Source organism: Prionailurus viverrinus, chromosome D1, assembly GCF_022837055.1.
Source record: "Prionailurus viverrinus isolate Anna chromosome D1, UM_Priviv_1.0, whole genome shotgun sequence".
NCBI classification, from domain to species: Eukaryota; Metazoa; Chordata; class Mammalia; order Carnivora; family Felidae; genus Prionailurus; species Prionailurus viverrinus.
In genome coordinates this window covers 89,223,639-89,240,927 of record NC_062570.1, presented here as the reverse complement: position 1 = coordinate 89,240,927, position 17,289 = coordinate 89,223,639, and the positions used below count along the sequence as shown (strand labels likewise).

Sequence of the window (17,289 nt, the reverse complement as noted above, 5' to 3'; positions counted from 1 at the left end):
AAACACAGCCAAAGCCCTAACTCCCAGGAAGAGGGGTCTCTAATACTCCCAGGGAGCAGAAGGGCACTTATCACCCCCAAGAGCTCTCTGATGTACCCCTCTTTCTCAACACCAGGGGCACAATTCCCCAGCAGTGACCTCTGGCCCACAGGGGAAAAGAGACACGAGACGTGGGAGGGCTCATCCCACTTGTCCTCTACCCAGGGCCACCTTCTACTTCCTGCATATGACACCTAATTCACAGTGTCCTCCAACTTAATTTCTTGTCCAGTGTTGCTTAAGTTCATCTGGCCATTTCTCTACTTTTTGCTTCCAGATATGAAGGATGGACCCTTTCTTCCTCCCCAAACCCTGCTCCTTTCCAAAGTTTCCTCATTGTCTTCTGGAGGTCCCCCACCCCCAACTGGGATCCTGGGGCAAAAGTACTGCCTCTCCTCCCCCTCCTCTGCCTCCTTCCCCTCTCTGCCTGCCCCGCCAAGCTGCTGTGAAGTCGCATCTCCCTTCCAAGTCTCAGTTCCTTCCAAACAACGTTACAAGCACATGAAAGCCAAGGCCCAGGCAGTTACTGCCACTGGCACTTTTTTGTGCTTCCTCCAAAGGACGCTTCCCAAAAGGAGCATGAAAACGTGGGGCAGGAGTGAACCCTCTGGTCTCTGGGTCAGGATGGTGTCAAATATTTGGGGATGCGACCCTTAAGAAGAATCAGGGAGGCAGGTTGGAAGGAGTCAGGAGTCAGAATCCTCAGAAACAAAGCAGAAGACATCACCAGAAGGTAATGTACAAATAAAGTTCCCTGGACGTCTCAGAGAAGGCCAGGGCTCTTCCTGCACTCCAGGTTTTCTCTTCTCTGGCGTCCCAAGTGTTTTTGCCTTTCAGTGACTTGTTGGAGCTCAGGTCGCCTTGGAAGCCTCCGATGGCCTCGGGTCCACCTCAACCCTCCATCCCCAGACTCTTTCCAAGTATGCCCGTGCCATACATACAGTCTAACGTACTCCCACTAAACACAGACTAATGGGCCTGGGTTCACATGCGCACCAATCCTTCTGGCTGTGTGAGACCTGGCAAGTTACTTAACCTCTCTGAGTCTCGGTTTGTTTCCCTCCTGAAGCCGGGCTAGTAACAGGACGCTTCTCGCTGGGCCACCGTGAGGGCAAAATAAGGCAACACTTGTAAACATTGAGCACAGTGCCCGGCACAGTGAAAGCGTGCGGTAAAATGCTGGCTCGTGCTGTCATTTCTTCTATTATTATGACTATTATCATTATTGTTCTTTGTGTTTCAGGAATCTGAATCTTTGATCCCCACTTATTCCCAGTCTGCAGGATCCAGGTAAGACTGTATCTTTACTTTCTTGGTACCCCCCAGAGCTGGGTTTAATAAATACTTGCCGAGCAGAATTAACCATAGGCTGAGCTGTCTTAATGACCCAGCTGGCACTTCTTAAAAGAAGAATTAATTTTGCTAGCAATAAGCAAATCAGCCATGTAATTATCTGTACACATATGGACAAAGGGAAGGAACGCTTGGAGTTCGGTCTCACCAGACTACCTCACATGCCGACACCCACTCCACAGCCACTGAAAGATACAGCCCCTGTTTGGATGGGGGTATCGGCAGCCCCAGGTCCAGGGTCCCTAACACGACCCTGATGCCCAGGCTTCCCCCGCCCCCTTCCCTGCTCTGAGGCTGCCAGGCTGGGAATATGAGCCACCTTACTGTCTGGATTTCCCCTAACTGATTGGCAGGAGCAGGAGGTTTGAGTAGCTGGTTCAGTCATTGCTTTTCCACCTCACACTCCCTGCCCCAGGCTGGCACCTCGTGGAAACCCAGAACCTCACAGAGCTGGTTCAAGTTCCCACAAGCGCTAGTCAGTGACTGGAGCCAACTGTAAGAGCTTTGGAACCCAGGCGGGGTGGGGAGCCGCAGGGCGCCGGCACCCCTTTCTGGAAGGCTCATTGCCACCAGCTCTCACACCAACACCTCTGTGGCCACCTGGTCAGTAGCCCCGGCCCCTGCCCCGCCTAGCTCTGCCCTGCCCGGGGACAGCTCAGCCAGGCTTCCAGCGCCCTTGGGCACAGGAGCCCGTTGGTCCAGACACCGGCAGCGCGCACCCTGGAGTACAGTTACTTTCTGCCTTGTGCTCCTCCGGCACCCGCGACCTCACCCAAAACTGCGCGCCGGCAGCCGGCCCGGCCAACTTTCTTCGCTCTTTCTCTTTTCCTTTCAACAAAACGGTGCTTCGCACCAACCCACACTCCGAGAGCTTAGCGCAAATCCTCGCCCCGCTCTCCTTCCAAGTCCACGCCGCTGGCCGCCCGCTGGCCTCCCGTCCCCGGGGGCCCACTCAGCCAGGTGGCTGCAGGGTCCGTCCCGGCCGCCGGGGCCACTCCCTCCCGCTGCCCCCGAGGGACTCACCGATCTGCGCCAGGCTCAACTGCGAGAGGCACAGTCCCCAGGCTAGGCGCCACCAAAACTTGTCCATGGTGAGAGCGAACCGAGGGGGCGAGCGCGGGGCGCCGGGGGTGGGGTCCGGTGCGCTGGGCGGGGGCCGGCGGAGCACGGGGCGAGCTGGGCGGCCGGAGCCTATCGGGGGCTGGGGTCCGGCTGGGCAATGAGGGCGCCTGGGAAGTTGGGTGCAGTTTTTATTCAAGGGCTGAAAGAGTGACCTAAGAGGGAGGGAGGGAGCGAGGGCAGGACACACCCAAGCGAGGGGGCTGTGACTAAGCAGCCCGCAGAGGTTTAAAGACGCAGCAGCCCTCCCCTGCGCTGGCCCTTCCGCCCCCGCCCCGCGCCCCGAGCCGCGCAGAGACCGTAAACGCGGGCGGCCTTAACGGGCGCCGCGGGGGCCCCGGGGGTGCCCGTGAGCCCCGGGAAGCACCGGTTTCCTCTCCCGGCCCGCTGGAAGGGCGGCCTCTGGACGGGCCAGGGGATGGCCCGTCCTGAAACCTTAGCCCGGTTGGGTTGAGCCTCCGACCCCTCCTCTCCGCTAGGTTTCTCTGTGAATGGGGCTGGAGAGTGATCTCTAGGATTTCACCGGCAGCTGGATATTCTGGGACAGGAGATGGGATGGGGGCGAGGTCCGGCACTGGGTAGTGGCGCTCCCCAGCTCACGGTGGCAAGGAGGGGTGGGGAGCTTGTGATTCTTCCCAGGGGAAGAGGACGAGCGCACTCTTGTTCCCCTGAAAGAGAAGCGGAGTTTTCCTTCTTACCAGGGCGGCTCGGAGAGCGCTAAGGATGGCCAGCCAGGGGGCTGCTGTTTCCCTCCTCCAACCCATGTGTCATCTTCCAGTCCCAGGCTGGCACCTGGACCCATCCACTCATTCATCCATCCAGTCACCTGTATTTATTCATCCTCCCAAACATCGTTCCACCTGCCCATTCATCTTCTACCCATCTTTGCTCACATCCTACAGGGCTGTTGCATCTTTCCCACCCCTTTCCATCCACTTGTCCAACGGCACATCCTTTCTTCTAGCCATCCATCTCCCACTTACTCTTCCAGCGACCCTTCCATACAACTTCTCCTCCACCTTCCCATACACTTTTCCACACCTCTTCATAACCCTACATCCATCCATCTGTATACTGTCCTCCTCTCCAGCCAGCCAGCCAGCCAGCCACATTTGTTCTTCAGTGTATCTATCCAGTGCCCATCATCCACATCTCCATTCGCCATTTTATCCACCCTCTCATCCACCAAATACCCACCCACTCTCTCTTGCTCCTATTTATATCCCTAGCTAAGCAAACATTAATCCACTTGCCCCTATCTGTCCTCCCCAATACATCTCAGAAAAGGGAGGAAGATGGTCCCCGGAGGGATTTCGAGTTAGAAAAATCATACTTTGAGGGGCGCCTGGGTGGCTCAGTTGGTTGAGCGTCGGACTTCGGCTCAGGTCATGATCTCACAGTTCGTGGGTTCAAGCCCCGCGTCGGGCTCTGTGCTGACAGCTCACAGCCTGGAGCCTGCTTCGGATTCTGTGTCTCCCTCTCTTTCTCTGCCCCTCCCCCACTCATGCTCTATCTCTCTCTGTGTCAAAAATAAATAAAACATTTAAAAAATTAAAAACAAAGAAAAATCATACTTTGCATTATAATCTCATATCTACCTGTAACATCCAGTGATTTGACAGTTGACAAGCAAAAGCAGTGTTTATTGTTAATGTGGACCACTGAAAGTGTATCTGAATGGGCTTCTCGCCTGGTGGGGTACATAGAAAATGGTAATGGCTGTCAGGGACCGTGGGACTGAATTCTCGCCAGGCTAGCATTCCCGAGCCAAAGGAATTCCCTTTTGATTTTGTTACTTATTCAAAGAAATTGAAAAATTGAGAGAAAGTGCATGCAGCTTTCCTTATTCATCAAGCACGTAGCGAGCGCTCAAGAGTATCAAGATTCTGCCCTATGTATCTTCAGGGGCCTCACACTCTGGCGGGGAATCAGACTCACAAGCCGGCTGTCACCACACAATAAGAAATGTGCTGTGAAATATGTGTGACAATATCCACGGCAGAAGATCGCTATGGATAGCCATCATGCTATCCATCTGAGAGAAGAGAGCCCGCAGAGCACTGCACCCTTTCCTGGGGAACACCAGACCAGGGGGCCTTCCCAAGGGAGGTGATATTTGAGGTCTTGAAGGAGGAGGAGGGATTCTTCAGAAGAAAGGGCAAGGGCACAAGACATCCAGCAACAGCATTACTCTGTGGTAATTAACTGCGAGGATTTAGGAACCAGGACGCCTGGTCTCGTACATTGCGTTGTGCAACCTTAAGCAAGTAAATTAGCCTCTAGGCCTCGGTTTTTCTCACATCTAACATGGGGTTAATATCAGTGTCCTTTCCGTAGGATTGGTGAGCAGTAAATGACTCAAAAGTCCTGCATATATTAAGCACTATATGTATATATATATATATGCATATAGTAAGCTCCGTAAATGTGTTTGCTATCATGACTGAAAGCAAAATTGTGACTAAGCAGGGAAAAGTGAAAGCACATGACTTGCTCAGGCAATGTCATAGAGCGGCTTGCATGTTCGATTAGATGAAGATATCGAGGGAGGACAGCAAGAAGGGAGGCCAGAGAGGTAAACAGGACCCCCCCCCCCCCCCCCCCGCCAGCTCAGGTCATAGACTACGCCCGGAAGTTTGAACTTGACCCCTAGGAAATAGTGAGCCATAGAACTTTCATTATCATTGTTGTTCTTGCTGCTGTTATTGTTGTTGTTATTATTATTGTGCTAAAATACACATGTCCTAACATTTACCACTGCAGCCACGCAGTGGCCCTCAGCACATTCACAGAATTGTGTGGCTATCACCACCGTCTTGGTTAGCTTGGGCTGCCAGAACTGAGCATCACAGGCTGGATGACTTACGCAGCAGAGATTTATTTGTCACAGTTCAGGAGGCTGGGAAGTCCCACATCAGGGCGCCAGCATGGCTGGGTTCTGCTGAGAACAGTCTTCTGGGTTTGCAGAGGGCTGTCCTCTATCCTTACATGAAGGGGGGGAGAGAGACAGAGACAGAGAAGGAGGCAGACAGATAGGGAGGGAGAGAGATGGAGAGAGAGGAAAGGAGAGAGAGGGAGGAAAGGAGAGGGAGAGGGAGGGAGGAGGAGAGAGGGAGAGAGGCAGGGAGAGGGAGAGAGAAACAGAGACAGAGACTGAGATGGGGTGGGGGAGGGACCAAGCTTGCTGGTGGGTCCTTCTTATCAAGGCACTAATCCCTTTCATAAGGGCTCCACCCTCCTGACCTAATTACCTCCCAAAGTCCCCACCCCCAAATACCATCACACTGGGGGTTAAGAGTCCAAAATATGAATTTGGGGGAGACAAACCCGCAGCCAATAACAAAGGCTTTCCAGTTCAGTGTAAGGGTTCGAGTTGGGGAGAGCCTGCTTGAGTGTAGGCTGCTCCTCCTGCATTCTCAGGGACCTGCTCCCCAGCCACCAGTGGTCAGTTTCAAGATTCAGGGGGGAGGAGGGCGGGGGAGGGCGGGGGAGGGTGCCAGCTGGAAAGAGAACGATGCCTCTGACCCCTATCGGAAAAGCAGGCGCTTTGAAAAATGCTGCCCGTAGTGGCAGAGTTGTCTGTCCCCAAGAGGCACCGCCTTCCTGAAACACATGGGGGCAGGCTGCTCCCCCCCCCCCCAAGAAGATCTTCAGACTTTAATCACCTGAGAAGCCAGGCCTAGTGAGTTCCCTGGAAAGGGCACTGGCCCGGGAGTGACCTCGCAGATCTCCCATTACTTCCAGGGCCTTGTTGCAAGAGGGGAGTGAAATGGGATGGTATTCACTGCAAGGATGTGTTTACATTGTCTTACCGCGTTTCATAGAACTTGCAGGTTCCTGGAGACCCTCAGAGACAGACACAGAGATCAAAGCAAAGGCTTAAGCGGGGGCTGTGCCTCCCCCCACCCTGACCCCATTCCAAGCGCAAAAGTTCCAAGCTTATCAGTTTGATAACCTTAGAGGACTGTGGGAGGCTTCATTTCCACAAAGGGTTTTACTTTGAAAAAGTTATATAAAAACCGCTCAACGGGGGCCATCTCCGACGAAGCCTGGTTCCCTGCTGCATATGTGCAAGTTGTTAACAATCGGCAGATGAAGCCCAGAGTGGGAAGGTGCCTCACAAAGGTTAGGGGGCCATGCAAATTCTTCCAGGAGGAAATATTTTGCCTGCCTGCTTCCCGACAGTTTAGTGAGGGACTGACTGAGGTTGTTTGCCCCATGCCACAAGTGAGTCATTTCAAACTGACCTGACAATTCACTGAGTCAGGGCCAACCTTTGGGAATTCCTGGATCACCTCTTTGCGCTAACCCTCTCACCGTCTTTCCACCCCACACTCCCCGCCCCCCGCCCCCTCCCCCCTACACTGGCCATACCACGCTCTCACAAAGACATTCCCATGCTCTTTTTTGAGACTGTATAACGCTTAGGTCCTCAAAGTTCCTGATTTTGGATGTTCAGTATCTGTTGTGTGTTGCACCAATTGCCTTTCTAAGTGAAACCAGGGGATGTGGGAAACTGGAAGAGAGAGCTTGAATTGATCTGACTTAACATGAGGTTACACTGCTAGGTCAGGGTCCAGGACACGACTGGCAGCCTTGGACCAAGGAAGCCCAGGTCTGAGCAGTGGCTCACCCCCTTATCAGCCCGGTGAGTTCACTTGGGTCACTTAACCTCTGGGAGTTTGGGTTATTTCATCTACCACATGAGGTTCATAAGTTCTTTCTCACAGTCTGTTGTGAATAGTAAGTGAAAGAAGGCGTCAGGACTCTTTACTGGGGGGCCGGCCTCCTGGTAGGGCTCAGCTATCCACCAACCGCGAAGCTACCTGAGGACAGGGCCATGTCTGTCTTAGATGCTGTCATTACGAGACTCTCAGTTCCTGACTATTCCCTGTCTCTGACATATATACCTTTCCCAATAAAGAATGGCTTGTTCTTTTTCCTCCCGAGACACTTTACAGGGTGACTTTGGGAATTACAGGAGCCAATAGATAGCAGCATTTGGACAAGCTGACGCCTTCTAGACAAATGCAAGCCGCGGCGTCCGATCTGGGTGACCGTTTTCAGACCTGGTGGAATTTGAGCGTGGTTCACTCTAGCAGACTAGGATTCGTATGTTTATTTTTCCTGAATTTGGGGGCCTGCTGGCTTCTGACTAGTAAAAAATCTTGTTCTTCCTAAGCAACGAAAAAGTCAAATCTAAACCAAATGTGAGCAGGAGTGTGTGGAGCAAGGCGGGGAGGTGGGACTGAATCATGGGATTTGAGGATTATAAACACAGCAGGCCACCAGACGCTTTTAAAGGGACAACATTGAATTCCTACATGGGGCTGCTTACCACAGAAGGAGCGATCTGGCAGAGTAAATCAAACACCATTCCAGTTCAACTTCAACTAAAAAAAAAAAAAAATTCCATCTTTAGTTCATTCTCAATGAGTAAATTCTACACATGCAAATGAACAGTGGTGAAAAAGCCCTTGTGAAATAATTATTAGTGAAGGCTAAATAAACTGGTAATTTGGAAAGCAATCTTCATGACAAATAAATGGCATCGAATGACTAATTAGTCTCGAGCTAACCAAGTATGATTACAGTGCTGAGCTTTGAGCATTACCAAGGCTTTCAAAGGACGGTAAATAAAATAGCCAGTGTGGCCAGCGCGCCCTAGAAATGCCAAGGGGACCGGATGCCTCTTGATTCCGGATACATCCATGTCAGTTGCAGCTGTGATGCAGAGCTTTGAAAGTTAAAGCAGTATGCCGATAGGTCAAAGCCCACAGTTCAATGGTAGTTAATTTAGAAATGTGAATTTTTGAAGGTGAAATTTGAATTAATGGTGTGTGGCTTTATGCGGAAGGCTAGCTGAGGGGAAGTGAGAGACTGACGTGAGAGAAGTAAGACAGTCTCTACTGTATATGTTATTATTATTTAAGAGAAATGCAATTGTATTCCTTTTAAGTTCATAGAGCACCTAAAATCTTTATTCATTTTCTTTCCGTTTCATACGAATTGGTAGCTAACCGTCTACTGGAAGGCTGGAAGGGAATGGCATTGATGAACATCTAAGCATGATTCGTGCTGGCCGTATTCATAGTTGGCGTATAAACGGTGACTAATGTCCCTGGGTTGCCTGAAAATTGTTCCCTTTGTTCCTTCACTATGTGACTGCTGTGTGCTGGGCACAATTTAAACATTCTTCGTTCTGTCATAACTCATTCTCATCACTCCTCTGCTGCTGCTATCGCCACCAATGCCACCAATGCCATTGTCACCGCCACCAATGCCATTGTCACTGCTACCATCACCACCACCGCCAGACCCCCCGCCATCATCACCACAATTACCACCATGGTCACTACCACCAGCACTTAGTACGTATGCCAAAGTTATTTAATTACCGCAACAACCCTATGAAAAGTTCACTCCTCCTTTACAGATGAGGTAACTGAGGCTTGGAAAGGTTGGGTGACTTGTCCCAAGCCTCTTTATTTTACTTGAGGGAGATCTTTCTTGCCATTACAAGATGCAGGGACAGAAAATCTCGACCGCTTTCTGATTCTGGATCTAGCAACAATGCAAGCCAACTGGAGTTTGAACTCGTTTTCACTGAGTTTTATTCCAATAAATGTCCTTTTAGACGGAAGATGCCTTTAGAAACTGTTGTTAGAGTAGGGGTGGTGGAGGGAAGGTTGCTAAGGTGGAGGGTAGAGACTACTCATTCTTACTCAGGACTTCGGGCTCTAATCTCAGGTCCTGTGATTCTGCATTCCATGTTTTTTCACTACTTAACCTCACCTACAAACCCTCCCCCTTAGCATCCAATTATACCCAAAGAATGCAATGATTTCTCCTGCACTGTTACTGAAACCAGACATCCCTGAAGGTTTGCCCACAGTTGTGTGGCACTCCAAATGAGTGGCAGGCCTTCCCAGGCCTTCTCCAGAACTCTCCTTTCTGCCTGAACACGCCTCATAGACTATTTCAAAAGCAAAACCCTTCAGCTGGCAAATGGTAACAGCTGCTTCTCTTCAAAACACCCAGCGGGTAAAACTTCTGGGCTCCAATGCACAGGCCTAACACTCTAGCCAAGTCTGGATGGGTCTCGGTGTTAACTCCTGCAGAAAAGGTTATAGGTAGTGAACTTGGATGTGAGGCCAGGCCAAAACCCGTTTTATTGCTGGGTACTGTTTCTCAGCCACAGTAGACTGTGACTGTAGAGGACGTTGTGTGGGTGAGAAAGAAACTTGTACTTCATTGGGGGAGGTTGTGGTGAGGGAAGGGGAAGGAGAGTGTGTGAGTGGTGGAGGGAGGACAAAAGGGCACAGACATGAGCCCACCATGATAGGAAGGGAGATGAAAGTCTTCTAGCCATCAGCCAGGAATTTAATGGACATCTCCAGTACGTATTACATGGATTCAGCACCAAGGGAAAACCAAAGGGGAACTAGACCCACCCTCTCTCCCCAAAATGATTATGGTCTAGATCAGGGTTGGCCAATCACTTGTTTGCATCAAGTACTACTCTAATTACTGGGAATACAGCAGAAAGAGAGAGAGAGAGAGAGAGAGAGAGACCAGTATTTTGTTATTACTGAGGACGTTGGGGGAGGGTGCAGGGTAAATTTAATAAGGTAGAAGGCAAAGTCTGTCTGAAGAGGCCACATTTGAGCCGCGTATAAAACATTAGAGAAGCACTTCCGAAAAAGGAGGCAGAGCAAACGTAAAGGTTTGAGATGAGAATATTCTTGGTATGTTTGAAGAACAGAAAAGGCCAGTGGGGCCGGAGCTGAGTGAGTGAGCGAGAAAGTGAAGGAGGGTCAGCTTTAGCTCTTGGGTGGCCTTGCAGGCCACAGTAGGAAGTCAGGATTTTGTGCTGATTTCAGAAGGGTTTGGGTGGGTTTTCCTTGACTCTCCGGCTCTGGTGAACTAGTAGTGACTGCTTAGGTCACTGTGATGAGAAAGATTCAGAAGCCTTACAGCTCAGTGGGGAAGAGTTCAGTGATGGCTTAAGAATATATAGAATAGATGAGGCGATGGTAACACTCGTGATCAATATTTACCATCTCTGAGAAGGATGGAATATTAAGTTGCATTAGTCAGGTTAGATCCCAGGTTATGCTGCAGTGGCCACATCACTAAAATCTCAGTGGATTAAGGCGATCGTCCAAGTGACTTCTTGTCATGCTAAGTCTACTGTAGGTCCAGGCAATTCTTCAAAGCGGCTGTCTTCCATGCGGTAGCCCAGTGATTCTGCGTGGTTTGATTTTATGGCACCTGCATTTTAACAGAACGGCTGCATCAGGGAAACAGAACAGTAAAGGATCTCTTACCAGTGACTAAATGCTTTGGCTCAGAAATAATTCATGCCGTTTCTGCTTACACCCCATTGGCTAAAACTAGTCACGTGATCCCATCTAATTGTAAGCGAGCTGAGAGAGGGTGATTCTCCCATGTGCCTATATGTGGAGGAGAATCTAAGTAAGCAGTAAAAATCTAACATGTAAGTTCACTTTAAAGAAAGTCTAATCACCCTCCGATGCATTTTTGTAATGAACTGGCTGAGGAGTAGTAAATAAAAAAGGACTTCAGAAAGGGGTGACATTGACCAGGTATATTCCCAAAAAGCTCTATAGATAAGGGTACCTGAGTGATCTTGATAGATGGTCTTGTTAGAAAGTCACCCTCCAGCTCCATTGTACCCTCTCCAAACCTGCTAAATCCTTTTCTTTTCCTGGTCCAACCCCATCCACCAGTTTGCAATAGGGTCTTCGCACTTGTCTGGCTCGTTTAACTTATTACTTTGGATGCAATATCATATTTGCTATGTAACCTTGGACAATTTACTCAACCTCTTAGAGCTTAAGTTGCTCATTTAATGCTGTATATTATTATTGTGAAAATTAAAGTACACCGTGTAACAATGCATCTATTTAGCTTAACATAGGTTTTGGAATAGAGCAGGTCCAAAAAATTGAAGTTACCGTTATTTTTTTTTAAAAGAAAGCCTTTATTATTTTTTTGTTAACAAAAAGTACAGAAAAAAGTAGTTCCAGAGTTTGTTCGGTGGCTCAATGATAGTGTGATAGACATAAAATCTGTTCATCTTCCTGTACCACTGTTAACATGCCAGCTTCCATTCCCAATGCACTTTGCCTCATGTCACAAAATAGTTACCGAAGATCCCGGCATTAAATCCTCATTTGACGGTGTCCAAAGCTGAAGAAAGGAGGTAGGCAAGAAGAAAAGGATCTTTCATCATATGGTTCTCTCCTTTCATCAAAGAGAAAAATTATCCTCAAAAGCTCATCATCCCCCAGCCAACCTCCTCATGTCTCAAGTTCTACCAGATGTAGTTACGATTATACCTTTCCTTTAAATTCTGTCCTTTCTTGGCTTTATAGGTACTGCCCTAGCCCATTTTTCATTCTATCTTTCAGATGGCTTTCTCTTTCCATGTTTTGTGGCCTAATTTTAGCTAGTGACAAATTAACTCAGCAATATATATATATATATATATATATATATATATATATATATATATATAAAATGGCTCAAATACATAGAGGTTTATTTTTGAGTCCTCTAATACTTACGAGGGTTTCTGGATAGGGAAGATGTTGGGGACGATGGAAGATTCATGTTAACGGAGGCTCTGCACTTCTCAACGCTGCTGGGGCCATTCCCATTCAATCAGTGGAAGGAAAAGGAGCATGTAGGAGCACTGTCTGGTGGTGGTAGTGGTGGGGTGGTTATAAGCCAGGCCTGGTATGGGACCATCACTTCCATCCATGTCCCATTGAATGGGTTCTAGCCATCCCTGGGCAATGGAGTCCAACCGTGAGTCCAGTGGAAAGGGGGTGAAAGTGGAGGTGAATCCATCCCTGGCTCTTCTGATGAATCCCTTCCTGCATTCCTTCTCCTGATTTAGACCTCCTCAAGGAGATGTCCAGGTTTTTATGTTTCATCACTTTTCCCCTAGGCTTACTTCGCCTACGATGCCACAACCATGAGAAAGGAGACTGGCTTCACTCATTGAGCATTCCTACACCTTCCAAGTGTCCTGTTCACTTTTCTTCTTGTTTTCCACTTGAATACTGGGTTCGTCCAATTGAAAACATCGGGAGAAGGTTTGGGGCAAGAGGAAAGAGAATGGACTGCCAGCATGGGTTTGATTCCAAGACCAGCCATCTGGGAACTTGAACACAGTTTATAGGCGGGAAATGGCCCATGTAGTCCTGGATTATAAACCGGTGGCTTTCTTTGCCAACTCACTGGAACCTTGGGAGCCCAGTTTTAATACTATTTATAACCTGCTCTGAGATCATGTTCCCAAATACTAATTGCAAAAGATTTTAATATAAAGGTGCTCTTCAATCACAGACTTTTCATAAACAAATACATTTGGGAAACACTAGGTTAAAAGAGGTGAACAGGTGTCCCTACTCTAAGCACCCTTCCTTGGTTTTTTTTCACGCATCAACCATTTCTTTTTTTTTTTTTTTTTTTTTAATTTTTTTTTTTTTCCAACGTTTTTATTTATTTTTGGGACAGAGAGAGACAGAGCACGAACGGGGGAGGGGCAGAGAGAGAGGGAGACACAGAATCGGAAACAGGCTCCAGGCTCTGAGCCATCAGCCCAGAGCCCGACGCGGGGCTCGAACTCCCAGACCGTGAGATCGTGACCTGGCTGAAGTCGGACGCTTAACCGACTGCGCCACCCAGGCGCCCCACGCATCAACCATTTCTTAAGTGTTTGGTAGCATCAGACACCATGCGAGGCTCTGTGGATGGGTTCTCAGCACACTCATATGGTCCCTATTCTCCAGCGATATAAAATATAGCACCAAGATGCACTGTAAGTTTCCAAGAGGGGGCCATAGTACACAGTTTTCCCCAATACTATTTGACCACAGACACCTCTCTTTTTTTAAAAAAAGGAGTATGATAAATTCCCACATGCCCATCACCCGGTTTCAACAATTACCAACTCATGGCCCATTCTACCTATCTGCACCTCCTACTTCCTTCCTCACCACCTGATTATTTTGAAACAAATACCAGACATCGTATCTTTTTATCGGTAGATTGCTCATTATGTGTCTCTATTTTTTTCAACGTTTATTTATTTTGGGGACAGAGACAGAGCATGAACAGGGGAGGGGCAGAGAGAGAGGGAGACACAGAATCGGAAACAGGCTCCAGGCTCTGAGCCATCAGCCCAGAGCCTAACGCGGGGCTCGAACTCCCGGACCGCGAGATCGTGACCTGGCTGAAGTCGGACGCTTAACCGACTGCGCCACCCAGGCGCCCTCATTATGTGTCTCTAAAAGATAAGGGCTCTTTGAAATAACATAAACCACAATACTGTCATTACATTATTGGTGATTTTGAATTTTCTCCACTAGTGGTTTATATATATTAAAATATATGTCTATATTTTATAATATATATTATAAAATTTTAATATATATATAAACCACTAATGGAGAAAATTCAAAATCAGCAATAATGATATATATATATAACACATACATATGTAATATATATATATTCACACTTTTGAATCAAATAATCTTATTTTATTTAAAAAAAATTTTTTTAACGTTTTATTTATTTTTGAGACAGGGAGAGACAGAGCATGAACAGGGGAGGGTCAGAGAGAGGGAGACACAGAATCTGAAACAGGCTCCAGGCTCTGAGCTGTCAGCACAGAGCCCGATGCGGGGCTCGAACTCACAGACCATGAGATCATGACCTGAGCCGAAGTCGGCCGCTTAACCGACTGAACCACCCAGGCGCCCCCAAATAATCTTATTTTAAAAATATATTAAGATGCAATAAACATAAATGGGTATTCAGGTGCATGTGCACACACGTGCACGCACACACACATACATGCTGAGTAGCTGTGACATCATCTCCAAGGAAACACCCTGGTCCTGAGGGCAGTCTCCACCACACACTGGGTGGACCCGTTCTGCCTGCAGTAGAATTAGAAAGGAAGTCCCGCCCACCCTCACGTACCCCAGTCCTGTGGGAAATGGGACTGAGGGGGATCTGGCCTGGTCTTACAGGTGCTGTAAGTGGCTCTGTCAGGTGGCCTCTGAAAAGTGATGTGGGGGAGGATGACAAAATCTGGGCAGCAGGAGGCAGGGCCACCATACGACATCATCCAGAGAAGTTTCGATCAGTCCCCCCTTCTGCCACGCAGCTGAGGCTCCATGTCTAGCCTCAGAACTGTTGAAGTCTTCTTGGTCACTTTAGCCTCTGGGTCAGTATCTAGAAGACCATTCCTCACCAGCGAGTTTGGCCCAGTGACCAAAGATGTAAGCAAAGGCATGGAAACTCTGAGCCCTCCGGAAAAGCCAGAGGGAAACCCCAGAACGAGAGGATGTACCTAAGACATATTTGGCTTTCATCCCAATTGTACCTAAGCTGGCCTTCTCAGAGCAGTCCCCTTTCCCAGCCCAGATGGGGCTACACCAGCGATGGCATGTTCCAGCCATGGCTTGCCTTGTTCAAGGATGGAGAACTGTATTTATTCTGGCCCAGGCTTGTGGGGCAGAGGGACCCCCCAAGACGGAGGTCATGTTTCTCCAGAGATAAGTCAACCAACAATGGCACTTCTGTTGCCTCATCGTGCGGAGAAATAGCCCCACGTCCAGTGGCCGATGGCTGCTCCCCTTAAGGTTGTGTTCAGAGTTACCAGTGCTGTGAGGGGGTGCGGGGGGTGATGTGGGCGGGATGCAGAGGGGTGATGGGAATTCTATCAGTTTCTCAGATGCTTTTGGTCTCAGCCCCTATTCTCTCTACTTTCCTTTTTTTTTTTTTTAAAGTTTATTTATTTTGAGAGTGAGAGAGGGCACAAGTAAGGGAAGGGCAGAGAGAGAGCTCTGTTAGCGCAAAGCCGGATGTGGGGCTAGATTCCACAAACTGCAAGATCATGAGCTGAGCTGAAACCAAGAGTCAGTCGCTCGACCAACTGATCCAGCCAGGCACCCCCTCCACCTTCTTTAACTTTATGTTTTCCTCCTGTTGTGTCTCTTTTCTCTTCCTCCCTGCCCTCCTCACAAGGCTCAGCCTCCCCAGCTTCCCCTCATCCCTGTCTCTCGACTGGCTTCCCCTCCCGCCAGCCACAAATATTCTCTTCCTTACAACTTTGCGCTCTCTCCCCTCACGTTGGTCTGCCCATCTGCCACCCCCTCTAGCCGGGGTTTGTCCCTCTTTCGTCCCCACCCACGGAGTGTCAGTCCCTAGTGGCCTGACTTAGACCTCTCATGTTTCCATTCTCATCACACGCAATCTGGAAACTCACCCTCAGAGCAGAAGGAGGGCTCTGGGGTGCAGCCCCCAGGACATCTTTGTTTCACACCCCTTTCTCTTCCTCTAACGAAGCAGTGACAGGCTTCTCTGGTCCCTTATTTGAGAGAAAGACAGAATGACAAGAAGCTATTGCATGGGATGGGCGTAGAGGGCACAGGGCATGTTTTGCTGTCTCAGTGGTTACAGAGCCCCATATCTACAGAGAACGAGGGAAGTACCAGTTATGTTATCAGGAGAAGGGCTTATTCAGGACCTCTCACAGAACTCTGTGTTTTTGGAATGGCTACAGTCACTTACAGATAGAAAATCTGAGGATCAGAGAGGTTAGGTGGTTTGCCCACAGTCACACAGCAACGGAGCCATCGATGGAGCCTGGCCTCATGTCAAAGCCCTTGTTCATTCTATTGTACAGAGGGTTGCCATGGACTGCTTTTTCCTGTCTTAACCATCTGAGAAGGTCTCTCCCCATCATCTAGCACCTCAGCATTTGTTTCTCTCTCTACTAATTTGCATCTCATTTCCTCTAGAAAAGTTTATGGTGTACTCCTCTTCGCTTCCCCGCCTGTCCCGGCCCGCACACTTCTCTGCCCACGTCTTGGTGACGTCACCAGCACCGCGGGAAAATTCCAGAGAACCTCCCCACTCTGTGGAGCTTCGGGATTCAAGCTGTCTGGAGGCAGGGCCAAACTTTCCTACCCTTGTGAGATGCTTGTAGAAACCTGCACTCGTGACCTCAGGGTCTGCTTCAAGGTAAAGGGGACCTAGGGCAGGAGAGGAGGAGAATCCAGATACAGTCTTCTCAAGGTCAGAGAGATATCTGCAGGTTGATGGAGGCCGAGCCACACATTAAGCTCCCGCCAGTATGCCCAGTAACCCCTCTCCCCACCAGCGAGCTAGCTGATATGCAAACACATGCTTCTACCTACAGTGTCCCATGCAGATCTGTTCTGTGTTTCTTGACATGGTAGGGCCTCTACAGTGTTGAAAATACTAAAAAGAAGAAGAAGAAGAAGGAAGTAGGAAGAAGAAAGAAAGAAGAAAGAAGAGGGAGAAATCAACCTAGACTCCACTCACTATTAAAAGTTATTTGGCGGGGCGCCTGGGTGGCGCAGTCGGTTAAGCGTCCGACTTCAGCCAGGTCACGATCTCGCGGTCCGTGAGTTCGAGCCCCGCGTCAGGCTCTGGGCTGATGGCTCGGAGCCTGGAGCCTGTTTCCGATTCTGTGTCTCCCTCTCTCTCGGCCCCTCCCCCGTTCATGCTCTGTCTCTCTCTATCCCAAAAATAAATAAATGTTGAAAAAGTTATTTGGCTCTTGCCTATTTTCCTTTCAGTTTTGGATCATGGATGGCCAGGTTGAGTTTTTTTCTAACTATTGCCATGATGGTGGATGCAACGTTTTCCCTCCTGCTTTTCCCTCCTGCTTTGCTCCCTTACCGTTTATTCTGTCATGCTCAT

General features: G+C 49.0%; 1 protein-coding gene and 1 long non-coding RNA gene across 18 annotated transcripts in view; one reads left to right on the top strand and one right to left on the bottom strand.

Annotated features, from left to right (window-relative positions):
* CD44 (CD44 molecule (Indian blood group)) overlaps positions 1-2,727 on the bottom strand; it is an 89,769-nt gene extending 87,042 nt beyond the window's left edge. For 3 of the 17 annotated variants that reach the window (XM_047824113.1, XM_047824111.1, XM_047824112.1), the window contains exon 1: positions 2,416-2,710. In XM_047824113.1, the coding sequence (XP_047680069.1) occupies positions 2,416-2,482 (67 nt within the window). In that variant the 5' untranslated portion in view covers positions 2,483-2,710. Of the gene's footprint in view, positions 1-2,415 lie in introns of all 17 variants that reach the window. The other 14 variants (XM_047824100.1, XM_047824101.1, XM_047824102.1 and 11 more) reach the window with 12 other exon arrangements.
* LOC125147108 (uncharacterized) lies at positions 488-17,026 on the top strand. The gene is made up of 3 exons (XR_007145011.1): positions 488-772; positions 1,283-1,329; positions 16,362-17,026. It is a non-coding gene; the product is annotated as an uncharacterized LOC125147108 (long non-coding RNA).
* Positions 17,027-17,289: the final 263 nt, after the last annotated feature.